The 18,333-nt window shown below is 39.7% G+C and overlaps 1 protein-coding gene across 1 annotated transcript; it reads left to right on the top strand.

The window, feature by feature from the left end:
- Positions 1 to 3,910: 3,910 nt before the first annotated feature.
- On the top strand, positions 3,911 to 12,049 carry mkrn2os.2 (MKRN2 opposite strand, tandem duplicate 2). The gene is made up of 4 exons (XM_051675527.1): positions 3,911 to 4,113; positions 4,265 to 4,314; positions 6,581 to 6,749; positions 10,535 to 12,049. Exons 1-4 carry the CDS (start codon positions 3,911 to 3,913, stop codon positions 10,806 to 10,808), a joined length of 696 nt encoding a protein of 231 aa, XP_051531487.1. The 3' UTR covers positions 10,809 to 12,049.
- Positions 12,050 to 18,333: the final 6,284 nt, after the last annotated feature.

The raw sequence follows: 18,333 nt of genomic DNA, 5'->3' as shown, positions 1-18,333 counted from the left end.
GCCACCACAAAGTTGTAATTAGGTGTGGGGAAACTCAGGATTTTCTTTGAGCCTCAACTTTCTGAGTTGGGGGCAAAAATCATGGCGGAAGCAATGGTTATTGTAAAAAAAAAAAAAAAAAAAAAAAATCAGTTTTACTTGCAGATTTTGTCTGTGCATTTTAGTTTGTAGGCATTTTTATGACATACTGTTAGTACTGTTAATGAGGAATAACGATAAAACCTGAAAACAATGATGAAAATAAAACTCATTTAGCTGGTTTATGCAGCGACAAGCGTTTGCAACAAAACTATATTTCTCATCATTATACAGTTGAAGTCAGAAGTTTACATTCACCTTAGCCAAATACATTTAAACTCAGTTTTCACAATTCCTGACATTTAATCGTAAAAAACATTCCCTGTCTTAGGTCAGTTAGGATAACTACTTTATTTTAAGAATGTGAAATGTCAGAATAATAGTAAAGAGAATTATTTATTTCAGCTTTTATTTCTTTCATCACATTCCCAGTGGGTCAGAAATTTACATACAATTTGTTAGTATTTGGTAGCATTGCCTTTAAATTGTTTAACTTGGGTCAAACCTTTTGGGGAGCCTTCCACAAGCTTCTCACAATAAGTTGCTGGAATTTTGTCCCATTCCTCCAGAAAGAACTGGTGTAACTGAGTCAGGTTTGTAGGCCTCCTTGCTTGCACACGCTTTTTCAGTTCTGCCCACAAATTTTCTATCGGACTGAGGTCAGGGCTTTGTGATGGCCACTCCAATACCTTGACTTTGTTGTCCTTAAGCCATTTTGCCACAACTTTGGAGGTATGCTTGGGGTCATTGTCCATTTGGAAGACCCATTTGCGACTGAGCTTTTTACGTCCTAGCTGATATCTTGAGATGTTGCTTCTATATATCCATATAATTTTCCTTCCTCTTGATGATGCCATCTCTTTTGTGAAGTGCACCAGTCCCTCAAAGCACCCCCACAACATGATGCTGCCACCCCCATGCTTTACGGTTGGGATGGTGTTCTTTGGCCTGCAAGCCTCACCCTTTTTCCTCCAAACATAATGCTGGTCATTATGGCCAAAATGTTCAATATTTGTTTCATCAGACCAGAGGAAATTTCTTCAAAAAGATCTTTGTTCCCACGTGCACTTGCAAACTGTAGTCTGGCTTTTTTATGGCGGTTTTGGAGCAGTGGATTCTTCCTTGCTGAGCAGCCTTTCAGGTTATGTCGATATAGGACTCGTTTTACTGTGGATATAGATACTTGTCTACCTGTTTCCTCCAGTATCTTCACAAGGTCCTTTGCTGTTGTTCTGGGATTGATTTGCACTTTTCACACCAAACTATGTTCATCTCTAGGTTACAGAATGTGTCTCCTTCCTGATGGTGTTAATACTTGCGTACTGTTGTTTGTACAGGTGAATGTGGTACCTTCAGGCATTTGGAAATTGCCCCCAAGGATGAACCAGACTTGTGGAGGTCCATAATTTTTTTTCTGAGGTCTTGGCCGAATTCTTTTGATTTTCCCACGATGTCAAGCAAAGAGGCACTGAGTTTGAAGGTAGGACTTAAAATACATCCACAAGTACTGTACACCTCCAATTCAGTACACTTCCTGGGGAGTGGAGTGTTGTGCGACCTAGGGGATGAGTGTTATATCATCCTACCGGGGGGGGGGTTACATCCTAAATAACCATCAACATACAGTATATGCATCTACAAGCCTTTTAAAAATAAATAAATAAAATAAAATAAAAAAGGATTAAATTATTACTCTCATTTTATTGGAATTTGTATCATAATTTTGAACCAATTTTAAAGGAGTCTAATGAGGATTTTCTTATTGGATTTTCTTTTATCTTATTTTACAATTCTTATAGCTCCCTGTTCGATTTCCCATAGTAAGAAGTTCTTCAAAACAACATATTATTATAGAATTTCCAAAAGGAATTATATACACAATTATATATATATTCCTTCAGAATTTCTTAAAGGTGTACTCAATAACTTTTTGCTTGTGTCATCTTGGACTTACAGTGATACCTAATGGTGTGGATGCAGCATCATTCAAAATCAATAGTTTTCAGTTACAGATGCCATTGTAGAAATTCACTATTCACAATCAGCCATGATTAATTTAATCCAAGAGTGAAAGTGTCCAATAACAAGATGGTTACTGAGATTAAGCGAGTAGTATTCAGCTTGTCATGTGATTCTAAAATGGCAGCCCCCATGAGGGTGCCCCTGCCCCATGTAGAATAAAACAGCTTTTATCAGGTTACTGATATGACTAGAGACCTCATCTCATGTGAGTGCTCATGATTTTATACATGTTTCAAAATTACAATTAATTTCAGTAAAGCTATTTTTTAATACATTAAATACTTAAAGATTATCTTCTTAAAATGAAAAAGATGAGTTTTGTGAGCAAGGCTTTATGAGTTCATTCAAATAAACCTTCAGCAACGTATAATCATAAATTAAGCCAATATCTACTTCGCTGTTATATTATCTCAAATGTTTTCTCTACTGAAAAAAACATCTTAATGCAATTCCCATGCTGGTCTTGGCTGGTCTATGCTTGTTAGTCCTGGTTGGTGAGCTGGTCTAGCTAGTGGACCAGCATAGCCAAGTTGTTTATTAGCAAATCTGGTGCAAAGCTGATGAAGCTGGTCAGTATGGTTTATCTGGTAATGCTGGTTAACCAATGAAGTTTTGCTGGTTAATCCAGTTAAAAAGCCTTTCTGGAACACCAGCAAACCAGCATCCTGTGATGTGGACCAGATATGCTGTTTTTACCCCAAGAAGGGTTCAGAAAGCTCAAAGAAAGAAACTCTAAAAATATTGCACATACAGTAGTTGACGAGGTAAGAATGAATCCCAGTTACCATATTTACCAATTCATATGGGAAAAATAAGAAATTTGTTGATTGGAGAGAAAAAAAGAAAGAAAATATCAGCATGCAGCATGTTCAGTGAGGCACATGCTTGAAACTGAATTTTTTTTTATTTATTTTTTTTAATCACAGATATACTAGGAAATATGAAATATTTAGTGAAATGTGAATATCATACATCTTAGACCAACAATTGTTGTCCCAACTAGCATAAAAGAGTTGTCTGTACAAACATGTAAATAATTTTTTTTATTTTTGTTTTACTGTTTGGTGACATTTATGCTGTTGTTGTTTTTATTGTTAGCCTTATTTTCTTGTCAGATCAGATGTGTTTGTTGATTGTCACAGTTATTGAGGTTAATATGTTCAGTGTTGAGGGTCTGTGTTTCTTGTTCAATTAACGTTAACATATTTACAGTATAAGATGTTATGTCTTTAAGACGGGACACATTTTTTAATTCAAAACTGATCGTGACAAAAGTAAAATTTGTGTTGCTAAAGTTCGCTGAACAATTTAGTGAATGTTAAATGAACAAACAAATTCAAGTTTGCAACACTATAACTATTGTTGAGGCTTTCATAAGAACTAACATTCTTATGTTACCTCAACTAAGTATTCATTGTTATACTGACAACTTACTGTCAGTCAGTACAACAGTAATTTACTGAAGTCGAGTTAACAAAATTGGTTAAATTGGGGTAATTGTACTAAGAATTTTTTCGTTGAGTAGGCTTCATTTATTTATTCTTTTTACGGTAAAGCAGCCTTGAGAAAAACAAGACACAAGCCACGCGTCTGCATTGTTCGCATGTAAGCACTGGCAAACATTAATGAAGTTGCCATGCAAACAGATACTACTGTTCCACAGGTTTAGGGTTAGCTGCAACCAGATAGGCTCCAAACAAGTGACCAATCAACATCACCCTATTGAAACACAATTGCTGGGCTCTGGCATTAGTGCTGGGCTGTGGCTCTCAAAGTCTAGTCCAAGCAGCTGCTTCTATGCTCTCTCCCGATGGATAAGGGTGTTATCAGATTTAACCATTGTGACAAGGACATCTTTTGTTTTTTTGTTCCGGATCAATGTCCTGAATGTGGAGTTAGTTTCAGTGGAAAGAGGCTGGAGGAAGCACCTGTCAGCATTCCAAACCCCTTCTCCAATGGACATAAAGTCCCATGTGCTTTCCTCGTTGCCCCAACAGAAGACAGTGTGCTCAAGTAAGACCGGGTTTCATTCAAAGTAAAAGAACTACTGCTAGGTCTCACAGAAGAAAATTTCCTGGGATATAATTAAGTTATATATATATATATATATATGTATGTTCTTTTTAGGTGACATCTAAAACGACTTTCTTCTTCCTTTTTGCAGAGATTTCGATGGCAGGTCTGATTTACATACAGGAATTACTAACACAAATGGTATGTGCTGTACGTAATTGTTTAACTTTCTTGTAATATCAAAGTAAATGTTACATGGTACAACATAATGCATTCTAAACAACCAGAGAATCAGAAAGTTTGACAACCAGAAAGTACTTTTTTAATCTTAATTTTGAACAATATTGTTTAATAATTTGAAACTTAAACTTCTTTTTGTGAAATGTTTGGCTTAAAAAGTGTGCTTGTGCTACCTCTCTTTATTATAAATGTTACTTAGTTTGATATGTAATGCCAGGCTTGGGGAGTAACGGAATACTTGTAATGGCAATACGTAATCAGGATACAAAAATGTGTAACTGTAATCCGTTACAGTTACATAAAAACTCAACGTATTCAGATTACAGTTACATTTGGTAAAAATTGGGATTACTAGCAGGATTACAATTTTCAATATATAAAAAAATTAACAAAATATCCTCCTTGACATAAAATGATAAAGACCGCTGCTTGCTTTAGTACAGAATACAGATATGATCAGATGCGCGCTCGAGATCCCTTCCGGTTCTCTTTCGAGACTCAGTTGAATCTGGTGCCACTTACTGTCGCATGTGTAAATAACATCTGTCTCACATCAACACTGTGCTCTCGAGGCAAACTAGATCAAACCATTAAAAGGGCTGTTTCATCGCAATGGCCACTGGAGGACTATTATAATTTTTGTGGAAATTCCAACATTCTTATCACTTCAATGGAGAAAAGAGAAACAGCATTACAGTTTCGTGCAGTTTATACCTTCCAGCTGTGAAGATGCAGTGTTTTTCCAAGGGCCCTAATTTAAATCATTTAAAGAAGCATTTAAAGGCAAGACCCATACAAAAATCATGTTAGCTAGGATAGCTAAAAATAGTCTTAAGTGTTCCCTAATTTCGCTGTCAGACCGTCTTTCGATTGTTTTTGCGGGAACAGGAATAGAAGTGTAGAAACGATCTCTCCCCCCGGTGAACGGCCAGTATTCCGGTACACTGGACGCCTACTGTCGAAACTTTAGTGTGACTTCTCATTTCCATCCTAACTTCAGTTGAAACTAAAATTGTTCTCTGAAATACATTCATGTTGTAATGACAGCAGTAATTGGGACAGCATTTCTTCTTTTCCTTGTTAAATAAATCCAGATTGTACACATGAATACCAAATGAACTGAAAATGTCATTAAGTTCTTTTTCTGCAATTGATAATTTATCTGATTTTGACACATTATAAATGTAATGTTAAGAACACTTCAAAAGTGTGGGTGAGGGAGAAATACTGGCAAATTTTAAAACTCATAGAAAGTAGGATTAAGTAAATCAAGACACACTAAAAATGTTGAAATCTATTTTTATCTATTCTTTTAAATATATTTTATTTGTATTTATTTATTGTTTTGTCATTAAAATTCTCCTTAAACATAAACATAGAATCACCCATAAATGTTAACTGGTGATGTTTGATTGTGGATCATGAGCAAGCAGAGGACAGCCACTGGAGGCACTGCATTAATAATGATGATGATGATGATGATGATAGTGATGATGAAGATAGCCTGTGCAGTCAGAAGTTAATGAATTGTCACTGCCAATTAGTATACATGCTAACTGCAATACATGGCTGAATTTAACTTTATAGTGTTTTTGAATCTGAGGTATATCCTGTCAGATGTTAACCAAGACATAATTCAGTGCATTTGAATTATCCAAATGTGCAACTGGATTCACGTGATGAGAAAATAAACAGCTAGAAGATTCACCTGATTTGGTTAAAAATGCGGAGTTGTTCTACATTTGAACATATTCTGTTTTCCTATTAAGGAGGCAATTTTTTTATGGGGTTTTTTCTATATATATATATATATATATATAATAATAGCTACATCACTCATAACATTATTCAAATGCGGTTTGTTTGCATTCATCGAAAATGTCATCGAAAACATATTGCTTTTCTCTTGACTTTCACAAATGCAATCTTGAGGTAATCAAAAAGTAATCTGATTACATTACTTTCTTATCAAGGTAAATGGATTATGTTACTGATTACATTTTTGCTAAGTAATCATTATTTGAAACGGAACACATTTAAAAAGTAACCCTCCCGACCCTATGCAAACTCCACCGTAAGTTATAACTGATCATGATAATGTATGTTGTATGAAATGCAAACTACAGTTCATGCATTAATGTAATATTGTTCTTTTTGTCAACTGCAAAACATGTGAATATATATTTGAATTGTTCTATTTTAAAGTAATTTTTCTTTTATAATACAGGAATAGTTTACAATTACACCAAGACTGGAATTCACAGAGATCATCAGGGCTGGGAACGCTGTTTATGCATCCCACTGGTTCAGCCGGACATGTTCAGTCTGATCAGTCAATGGGACCAGTATCTGGAGAAGTTCTCTTCTGCTCAGATGTGGGATCCTTTATGGCAAAGGTGGACAAACATAAGCATTATAACATCTAAACATGATATGCAAATTAGAAAACAAGATGCACCATATATGGTATAATAAGACTTTAAAATTAATTAACCATATTGAAATGTTCAGCTTTAAACACATTTAAAAGGGCACGTTTATGCAAAAGTGGCATTTAATATGTCAGGTTTATTGTTTGCCATTGGTAAATAGTCATTGGCCCTGTCCCAATACCCCGACTTACGGTTTTGGTCTTGCATACTTACCCACTTGTCTTACGTATTTCCGGTGTTTGGCCACTAGTGTGCAAGTAGACGTGAAGACTGCGAGTGTGTGTATGACTTCTGATTGCACGTTGGGACTCTCGTAAACTTGATGTTGGTGCCACTTGCGACTTTCTTTTCACTTATCTGAAGACTGATTGTTTTTGGTAGCAGTGACTGTTATAGCCTGCTTAAAATAATAAATAACTGAAAATTTTACCCATCTTTTCATTTATTAATACACTACTGGTTGTTGGAAGTGTATTGTGTTGTAGGAAATATGTAAGTTCATTTTTTATAATGTTTTTATTGTGTGAAAATAATTGTAAAAGCTAATTATTTTTACTAATTTTGAATATTCAATACGTTGCACATTAAAAACTGTTTACTGTAAAATTGTGTTGTCCATAATTGCTGTAAAATATGAAATATAAGCAATTTCTACTTTGTTTCTCGATACACTGCATAAAATTGTATTAAATTAAATTATGCATAACTTTATTCTTTATTATAAACCTGTGTGATCCATTAATAGCTACTAATACAAACCATTTAAATTATATGCTTCGGCTTGTCACATATATACACTATATTGCCAAAAGTATTCGCTCACCCATCCAAATAATTGAATTCAGGTGTTCCAATCACTTCCATGGCAACAGGTGTATAAAATGAAGCACCTAGGCATGCAGACTGCTTCTACAAACATTTATGAAAGAATGGGCCGCTCTCAGGAGCTCAGTGAATTCCAGCGTGGTACTGTGATAGGATGCCACCTGTGCAACAAGTCCAGTCGTGAAATTTCCACGCTACTAAATATTCCACAGTCAACTGTCAGTGGTATTATAACAAAGTGGAAGCGATAGGATTGACAGCAACTCAGCCACGAAGTGGTAGGCCACGTAAAATGACAGAGCGGGGTCAGCGGATGCTGAGGCGCATAGTGCGCAGAGGTCGCCAACTTTCTGCAGAGTCAATCGCTACAGACCTCCAAAGTTCATGTGGCCTTCAGATTAGCTCAAGAACAGTGCGTAGAGAGCTTCATGGAATGGGTTTCCATGGCCGAGCAGCTGCATCCAAGCCATACATCACCAAGTGCAATCCAAAGCGTCGGATGCAGTGGTGTAAAGCACACCGCCACTGGACTCTAGAGCAGTGGAGACGCGTTCTCTGGAGTGACGAATCACGCTTCTCCATCTGGCAATCTGATGGACGAGTCTAGGTTTGGCGGTTGCCAGGAGAACGGTACTTGTCTGACTGCATTGTGCCAACTGTGAAGTTTGGTGGAGGGGGGATTATGGTGTGGGGTTGTTTTTCAGGAGCTGGGCTTGGCCCCTTAGTTCCAGTGAAAGGAACTCTGTATGCTTCAGCATACCAAGAGATTTTGGACAATTCCATGCTCCCAACTTTGTGGGAACAGTTTGGGGATGGCCCCTTCCTGTTCCAACATGACTGCACACCAGTGCACAAAGCAAGGTCCATAAAGACATGGATGAGCGAGTCTGGTGTGGAAGAACTTGACTGGCCTGCACAGAGTCCTGACCTCAACCCGACAGAGCACCTTTGGGATGAATTAGAGCGAAGACTGCGAGCCAGGCCTTCTCATCCAACATCAGTGTCTGACCTCACAAATGCGCTTCTGGAAGAATGGTCAGAAATTCCCATAAACACACAACTAAACCTTGTGGAAAGCCTTCCCAGAAGAGTTGAAGCTGTTATAGCTGCAAAGGGTGGGCCGACGTCATATTAAACCCTATGGATTAAGAATGGGATGTCACTTAAGTTCATATGCATCTAAAGGCAGATGAGCGAATACTTTTGGCAATATAGTGTATGACAACCAAAGACAGCTTTACACAACTTATCTATGATTTCAGCAGTATTAGACAAAAACAAACAAAATAAGTTGATTACTGGGCGAGAAGGATAAAAAAGAGGTATATAAATATACATATAAATAATATTTTGTAATTATGATGCTGCTATTAAGTCATCCCAAACATGTTATATAATGTTGAAGATAATAATTTATATTAAAATAAATATATGTTTCACTTACGTTTCACTATCTGATTATAATAAATAACTTAGGTTGAAAATCTTTCCTTGACGTCATCATGGCGAAAATACACCGATTGCTCGGGTAGGCAGGGTGTGAGCTCCTGAATGTGATGAACCCTGGGATACATTTAGCCTGAAAGACCGCTCTGAAGCGGTATTCGCACTAGTGTGGATTTAGTGTAGGTTAAGTGCACTGAGCTTTGACATGTTTTAGAAATGGGACAGTCTTGAACACTTACTTCCTGTCACGTACATGTGCACTCAGGTGGCCAAGACTGCAAGTATGGGTATTGGGACAGGACCATTTTTAGAATTTTATAAAAGCACTTATATTAATTATTCTGTTAAAACGTGTATTGTATTAACTTTAAAGTTGTCTAAGTCATTTTTATGGTCGTTTTAGGATTTTAGGGTTTGCAATGTTACGTCATCATTACAACAACGTTGTAAAAATTGGATATAACTTAGTGATTTTATCACACTAAAATCATGTATTGTTCTATGATATTTAAGCTGTTTAAATAAAACTAAAAGATTCCATGAATCACAAAGGCTGCAAAGGCTTGTTCCATACTAAAGATCCTTTGGGATACAAAGCTGCATACAAGTATTTAGACACGTAAGCCACACTTAAAGGAATATTCAGGGTTCAGTACAAGTTAAGCACAATCGATAGAATTTGTGGCATGATGATTACCACAAAAAATTGTTTCGACTTATCCCACCTTTTCTTTAAAAAAAAAAAAAAGAAAGAAGCAAAACTCAAGGTTACAGTGAGGCACTTAAAATAGAAGTTAATTGGGACAAGTTTTGGAGGGTTTAAAGGCAAAAATGTGAAGCTTAGAATTTTATAAAAGCACATATTAATTCTGTTAAAACGTGTTATATTAGCTTTAAAGTTGTTTGAGTCATTTTTACAATCGTTTTAGGATTTTAGTGTTTCAGATGTTATGTCGTCATTACAATAACGTAAAATTGGATATAACTTTACACAGAAAATGTTAGTCAGTGATTTCAGCACACTAAAATCATGTAAACTTGCATAATGTTTACATATTGTGGCTATACTTTTGAAACAGTGTGTATTTTGATGCTTACGGTTTGGCCCCAAGTGGCAATTATTTTAAAGAAAGATAGCACAAACACACTTTAAGCAAAATATTTCATTTTGTGAGGTTTAAAATGTAAAATAATAGATGTATTGTCCAAAATTAAATCAAAAAGTATTGTGACACTTTGCTGTTGTCAAATGTGAATAGAACATACATGTAGTTAATGTAATGAATTGTACCTGTGTGATTTTGAGGGGAACTACATCCACTAAAAATCACCTCGACCAGTAGATGAAAAGTAATTGCAAAAATATTTTGCTTTATAATGCATTGACATTTAGACTTTTTTTGTGCCGCATGTGTCCAAATACCTTTGGGGTCACTGAATGTCTAAATTCATTCTGTTCTGTGTTTTTTTTTTTTCAGCTTTAATGAGGAAACTCATAACTGCTACAGTTACACGTTGATGTTCATTAACTGCGTGCTGGCTGCACAGTCTAAACGAGCCCTCAGTAAAGATGAATTCACACAAACATTTGTGCTGCCTCGGATTAAAAGAGCTTCCAAGTACACGATGCTGTGTCGTGAGATTTCCCAAAACCACTTCTACATTGTGAACAGTCCTCAGAGAAACTCACAAGAGGGACCAAGTGAGGAAGATATGGAAGGGAAGAACAATGGAACAGTTTTATCCAGTTAATTTGGGCTTATTGTGACTTCCCTGGACATCAGAGCAAAATAGTACTGATTTCCTGTAATTTAATGAAGTGATTTATGCATCATGTATCAAGGTGGTATTTGACTGAATGATGTTATGCCACTTTTGTAAAGCTGCGTAGGGTCACATATGTTTTTGCTTCACTATAATCAATGTTTTATTAGACCCACTTTCAGAGAATGCTGTTTGGATGCGTCAACTGAACTAAAGGTACAGCATTACTAGTATCCCTTAAAAGGAAAATTCACCCAAAAATTTAAATTCTCTAATTATTTACTCAACCCTTATGATATCCCAGGTGTGTATGACTTTCTTTCTTCACCAGAACACATTTGAAGAGAAATAGAAAAATATCTAAGCTCAGTAGGTCCTTAAAATGCAAGTGAATGGAGATTTCTCTTTTGAAGCTCCAAAAATCACAGAGAGTCAGCATGAACTTCATCCATAAGACACCAGCTGTTAAATTAATGTCTTCTTAAGCGACACGATCGCTTTTGGTGCGAAAAACCTGCTTTTCCAGCAGATTTATTTTGGAAATATTTTTTTCACATTCATTTTCTACACAGGCATAAAAAATAAATAAAAAAACGAACCAAACCAACCAGCTCCCAGATGACCCATTGCAAACTATGATTTAAAGCAAAAAAAAAAAAAAAAAAATGAGACAACTATACAAAACTAAACTTAAATTGGAAAAATGGAATGAACTCATTTCATGAAGCATTGCGAATAACAACCAATTCACAAATAAAAGATAAGTATAAAAACAATATATATTTGGAAAAATATTCAGTTATATACTAATACTTTGAGAGTGTAAGGAGACTTCATTATGTCATTCACATTTATGTTTCTTGGGAGCTGGCAGAGGCTGCTGAGCTCTTGCTGCAATTTCAGTTTTTCTAGGAAACAGAAACTTCTCTGATTGGTGGATATCTCTTCAGAATTATGGGTAGAGTAGTTTTTCACTGGGAATTTGGCAATTAAAGAATTTCTTTTTAAATAAAGCTGAAATCATACTTGTGGCTTCTAAAGAAGCATATGCCATCACGCTTAACAACCACAGCGCTCATGGTAGGTTGGTTGAAAGGTTTATACGTTATCTTAATTGTGTCTCTATGGACAAAATTAATGGGACTTTTATTTCCGCAACCCGATTGTTGCACTCTATTTTAATCTTCTGTTCATATTCATACTCTTTTTTTTTTTTTTCAAAAGAGAATATTGATAGAATATTTTTTTGGGTGTTAAACCTTAATAGACTGCAATGATCTTCTTTATATGAGTTAATGTATATGTAATATTTAATTCACTTTTTGACCTTATTACCTCCAGCAGATACTGTAACAAACATGTCTGGATATTGTTGAATGAAATCAATTAATTTTATTAAAGAAAAATTAATCGTAACATTATTTTGATGCTTTATTCACTTCAAAATAAACATTTCAGGAATGAAAAAGGAATGTTGGCTTGCAAACGGAGTGAATGTCTAAATTTCCTCTTGTTCAGTTCATTCTCTGGAGGAGATCCATCTGCTCAGGATTACTTCCAAATATCAGAGATCCAGAAAACAATAGAAACTCAAAACACTGTCTTTAGTCCCACCTGTACTGTGAGTCTCTTTAGACATTCTGGGGAGGACAGCATGTCTTCTGTCATATCTGAAGGTGTGATGATGTAGCAAAGCATCAGTTCCTGGACAGTAACACATACATCAGTCCATTAGACAGAACTTTTGATTATTCATGTATTTCACAAAGTGTATAGACAAACACAATTAGCAAATGTACCTTAAAGTCTGCAAATTCTGCATCACTAGCGGCACCAAACAGAATTGCAAAAAAAATCATTGTTCTCAAACAGGAAAAATGGGGTATGCAACATTTGCCACGCATATGGGCACAACACAAAGGGGGGTGGTGAGTCAACCCAAAAGGGTAGTGGTTAGACAGCAAAACCTTCAACATGGCACCCACATTGATATTACATAAATGGTTAGCAGCACCCCTGCCAGACACTCACCTTGTCTTTCATTGGTCAGTTAAAAGTGTCATGAAACCCCTCTAGTTTGGCACCAATCGTTCACACCTCTGACTGAAAAAAAGGAATGGGCTTGAAAAAGTTTTTTTTTGAAAAAGCTTCTTCCAAAATTCTCAGAAGAGATATGGCTGAACATCAAATTATGAGTGGAGATGAAAACAAGTTTTGATCACTTTGCTGTATATCAATCACGGGACAAAAGTGTGAAGTGTGAGAACAGTTTGCAAATCTGCATAATCATTTGAGTATTTTGTTCAAACTTCTGAGAATGAAGTGAGAACTGTCACGGTCCTGTCACCTTGTCAGGTTGGGTTTCTGTCTGACGGGACCTTGGCATCATCGTCCCTTCTGTCTCATGTTTCGTGTACATTTTTTGTGTGAGCGCACGGGTCCGGTTGTTGGTTATCGCCATGCACAAGTTACCGCCGTGTGTTCTCCAGTGATGTCATGGTCCTGTCACCATGTCAGGTTGGGTTTTTGTCTGACGAGGACCGTGGCATCATCGTTCCCTCTTTGTTTTGTTCCAAGTGGGTTGACGTTTTCTTCCTCATGTGTTTCAGGTACCACTGGCACTCGGAATCAGCGTTTCCATGGGAACCCTGATTATTTCCATGAGAACGCTATCATGCCATTTCATGGCAACTATCAGCTGGCAAGCAACACCTGTTCCTTGTTTGTTCATACCTATATTAATCCCCTCATGTGTCATGTCCTTTGCTGGATTGTTAAATGTAGTTAGATGTTGAATGTTTAATGTTGCTCAGTGTTGACTGAGTTTTTGAGCATTGTTGTTTGATGTTGAGTACTAACCTCACTCTCTCTGCCCAGTTGGTCCTGTTTCGTGTATCTGTTGGTTGCTTGTGTGTCAGGTGTTGTTCTGCACCTCACTGAGCTCCAGCGGAGGATTCTACGAATCTGTTCCTCAACCCAGTGACTACTCATTATTGCTGTTAATAAATCCTTTGAACTGATCCTTTGCTGTTGGGTCTGTTTGCCCCGTATTCAGGTGAGGTTGAATCCTGTAGTGCATTCCTTGCACAATGTTCCTTGTTCTTTACGTCACAGCACTCTGCTTTCCCTTCGGAGAGAATGAAGGTGGCTTACGTCATCCTGCTCCTCACCGGAAGGGCCGCTGATTGGGGAACCGCCATGTGGGACAATGAATGTCCTTGTTTCGCATTATTCTTAGCATTCACCACAGAGCTCTGCTGAGTGTTTGATCTGGCCCTGCTGCAGTGTGATTAACCGATTACTGCCCGAGGAGGTGGAGGAGGAGCCAGGCGCCTGCTCCTCAGCCGCTGCCAGCATCTACGACCACGAAGGCCATCCCCCTGCCGCTGCCAGCATCCACGACCACCGAAGTCGTTACCCTACTGCTGCCAGCACCCATGACTACGGGGGCCGTTTCCCTGCCACTGCCAATGTCCATATCCACGAGGGCCGTTTCCCTGCTGCTGACAACACCCACAGCCATGGAGGCTGTTTCCCTTTCACTGCCTGCGCCCACGGCCACGAAGGCCATTCCCCTGCCGCTGTCAGCGCCCACGGCCACAGAAGCCATTCCCCTGCTGCTGCCAGTGCCCACAGTCACTGAGGCCATTTCCCTGCCACTGCCAGTGTCCACGGCCACGATGGCCGTTCCCCTGCCGCTAACAATGTCCAAGGCCATGGAGGCCATTTCCCTACCGCTGCCAGTGTCCACAGTCACGGAAGCTGTTCCTCAGTCACTGATAGCATCCACGGCCAGGAGGGCCATTCCCCTGCTGCTGTCAGCATCCACGAGGGCCGTTCCCTTGCCGCTGACAACGTTCATGGCCACGAGAGCCATTCCCCTGCCACTGACAACATCCACGGCCACGAAGGCTGTTCCCTTGCAGCTGCCTGCACCCACGGCCACAGAATCCGTTTCCCTGCTGCTGCCAAAGTCCACGGACACGAAGGCCGTTCCCCTGCTGCTGCCAGCACCCCCGCCTGCCATGGTCAACAAGCCAGTGCCCAAATCTGCCACGGTCAACGAGCCAGTTCCTGAAGCCTCGTCTGTCCCAGAGCCAGTGCCTGAAGGCTAATCCATCCCAGATCCAGCGCCAGAAGTCTCAACCTCCCCAGAACCAGCGCTTGAAGCCTTGGCTGTCCCAGTACTAGTGTCCTCTGTCACGAAGGCAGTTCCCCAGACACTGCCAGTGCCCACGACCATGGAGGCTATTGACCTGTCCCTGCCAATGCTCACGACCATGGAGGTCGTTCCCTTGTCACTGTCTGTGTCCACGGCCACAGAGGCCGTTTCCCTTTCCCTGTCTGTGCTTACGACCACGGGGGTCATTTCCCTATCACTGCCAGTGCACGTGACCACAGAGGTTGTTCCCCTGTCACTACCAGTGCTCACAGCCGAGGAAGATGTTCCCCTGTCACTGCCAGTGCTCACAGCCGAGGAAGCTGTTCCCCTGTCACTGCTATTGCTCACAGCTGAGGAAGCTGTTCTCCAGTCACTGCCTGTGCTCACAGCCACAGAGGCTGTTCCCGTCACTGCCAGTGCTCACAGCCAAGGAAGCTGTTCTCCAGTCACTGCCTGTGCTCACAGCCACGGAGGCTATTCCCCTGTCACTGCCAGTACTCACAGCTGAGGAAGCTGTTCCCCTGTCACTGCCAGTGCTCACAGCCGAGGAAGCTGTTCTCCAGTCACTGCCTGTGCTCACAGCCACTGAGGCTGTTCCCCAGTGCATGCTGGTCTTCACAGTCACAGAGGCTGTTCCCTGTCACTGCCAGTGCTCACAGCCGAGGAAGCTGTTCCCCAGTCACTGCCTGTGCTCACAGCCATGAAGGCTGCTCCCCTGTCACTGCCTGTCCTCACACCCATGGAAGCTGTTTCCCTGTCACTACCTGTGCTCATTGCAATGGAGGCCATTCCCCAGTCTCTGTCGATGCACACGGCCATGGAGGCCGCTCCCCAGTTGCAGCTGCAGCTGCAGAGGCTGTTTCCCTGTCGCAGCCAGCATCCATGGCCATGGAGGCTGTTCCCCAGCCGTGACCAGCGCCCACACCTGAGCCATCCATGGCCCCCCCTCCCCGAGCTGCTCCCTCCTGAACCCTGTCCAGCGGCTGCTGCCCAGTTCACTGTCTGTCTCGTGCTTCGTGTACATTCTTTGTGTGCGCACGGGTCTGGTTGTTAGTCACAGCCATGCGCGAGTTACTGCTGTGCGCTGGTTATGGCTGTGCGCTGGTCCTGTCACCTTGTCAGGTTGGGTTTTGTCTGACGAAGATTGTGGCATCATCGTCCCCTGTCTGTCCGGTTGTTGGTTACTGCCATGTGCAAGTTACCACTGTGCACTCTCCGGTGATGTCACAAATGTCACGTGACATAAACACTCCCTGTTTGTTTTGTTCCAAGTAGGTTGACATTTGACGCTGGCATGCGGAATCAGCGTTTCCATGGGAACCCTGATTTTTTCCATGGGACCGCTGATCATGCCAACTTTCAGCTGGCGAGCGGCACCTGTTCCTTGTTTGTTCATGCCTAGCTATATTAATCTCCTCGTGTGTCATGTCCTTTGCTGGATTGTTAAACATAGTTAGATGTTGAATGTTTAATGTTACTCAGTGTTTTTGAGCATTGTTGTTTGATATTGAGTACTAACCTCACACTCTCTGCCTAGTTGGTCCTGTCTTGTGTATCTGTTGGTTGCCCGCATGTCGGCTGTGTGGTTGCCTTCTAGTTTTGCTGCCTGTCAGCTGGTCTTCCACAGAGGATACCTCGTCTCTGCCCACGTGTCGGGAGTTAAGATCGCCCATCTCTGCTGGGTGTTGTTCTGCACCTCACTGAGCTTCAGTGGAAGATTCTATGAATCTGTTCCTCAACCCAGTGACTGCTCAATATTGCTGTTAATAAATCGTTTGAACTGTTCCTCTGCTCTTGGGTCTGTTTGCCTCACTATCGCTCATTAAAAGAACAGCATCAGAGCAGACATTACCATCAAAACTAGCACTGATTTGAGACCACATTAACTCATAGATATATGCTCTTAAAAGAAGTGTTTCAGGTTTAATACAAGTTAAGCTCTATTGACAGTGTTTGTGACATAAAAAAATAATTTCGACTCATCCTTCTTTTTCTAAAGAAAAAAAAATGCTCACGCTGATCCAGTTGTGGACTGTGGTCCATTCTGATGAGTGATTTCGATCTCATCACGGTGTTTAGTGTAAAAGCCTGCTCTTATGTCTGTTCCTCCAGTGCTGTTGAAGTCTTGCGCCTGCCCGGAACAGCTGTTACATCCATGAGTTTGAATTCTCTGCTGTAATGTGAGCTCATGCATGAGACAGCGCAGTGATTGGATGGAAGCGCTCCTTCTCATAAATACTGTGAGAAATGCTCAGAATCTACTGACATACATGTGTTCTGTCCTGCCAATCATAACTCAGAATTTACGCATATATCTCATTTTTGTGTAGTTGCTACAACTTTTGTTTTGAGCCATTCTGGAACTTCCACCAGACTGGTCATTGAATTAGTTATGCCCCCAATTTCCAAATCCCCGCACTACAAACACACACAGACACACAAACACACTAGAGATCATTGTCTTGGAGCAGATGGAGGGGGGAACGATCCCCCTGAGCATTTTGACATCCGACTCGGAGCATTTCAATGCAGCAGGACACCATACCTGAACACATAGGAGCATATTTGGGCTGCCCTGTGAACATGCACAATGGTTGACAGGCAGAAAGTCTTCTGATTGGCTAAACAAACGATCTGACTGTGGCCTGCAGGCTTTCCCCCAGCTGTTTACCCAGCCTAGACCTGTTACAGAGACAGGTGTGATATTTCATAGCACCTATTTCAGTGATATCTCAAAGGTAATAGAGGTGTTTTCTGCATGTCTTTCATAAAAAATCCCTTGCAGCACATTTAATTATTCTGCTTTCTAAGATCTCTTGATTGGGCCAAATTCTAAGGCCGCATCGTATGTTCCCCCCCAGGTAGGCAATCCCAGAATGTACTGTGAAGAGCTCGGTGGAAAAATTAATGCAAGATAATGTAGAAATAGAAGGACATTTTGATTATAAATATAATCCATTCAATAATAAAAAAAAAATGGATAAAAATAAAATAATAGAAAACCATCTATTTTACCTTAAATGTGTGTGTTCTATGGATATTTATGCTCATTAAAGGATCACATTCTTCTCCCATCACCTCTATGGAAATCTCTACTCATGTCTCTTTTATATGTTTTAAACATGTTTAAATTTATTAGCGTTAATACATTTTTATAAATGTTTGAATATTTTACTAAAGTTTGGTCTGTTGCACTTTGACACAATTGTTTTGTCAGTTTTTTACTTTATCATCAACTAAAATATGTTATGCAATGACTCAAACTTTATGCCATTTTTGTTAGAGTAAAACTGACTCTTTTGTCATGTATAAATATGACATGACAAAATATAGACAAAATTTTATAATATA

Source organism: Myxocyprinus asiaticus, chromosome 37 (genome assembly GCF_019703515.2).
Source record: "Myxocyprinus asiaticus isolate MX2 ecotype Aquarium Trade chromosome 37, UBuf_Myxa_2, whole genome shotgun sequence".
NCBI lineage: Eukaryota > Metazoa > Chordata > Actinopteri > Cypriniformes > Catostomidae > Myxocyprinus > Myxocyprinus asiaticus.
The sequence above is the reverse complement of the archived record's forward strand: the minus strand, read 5'-3'. Positions and strand labels throughout refer to the sequence as shown.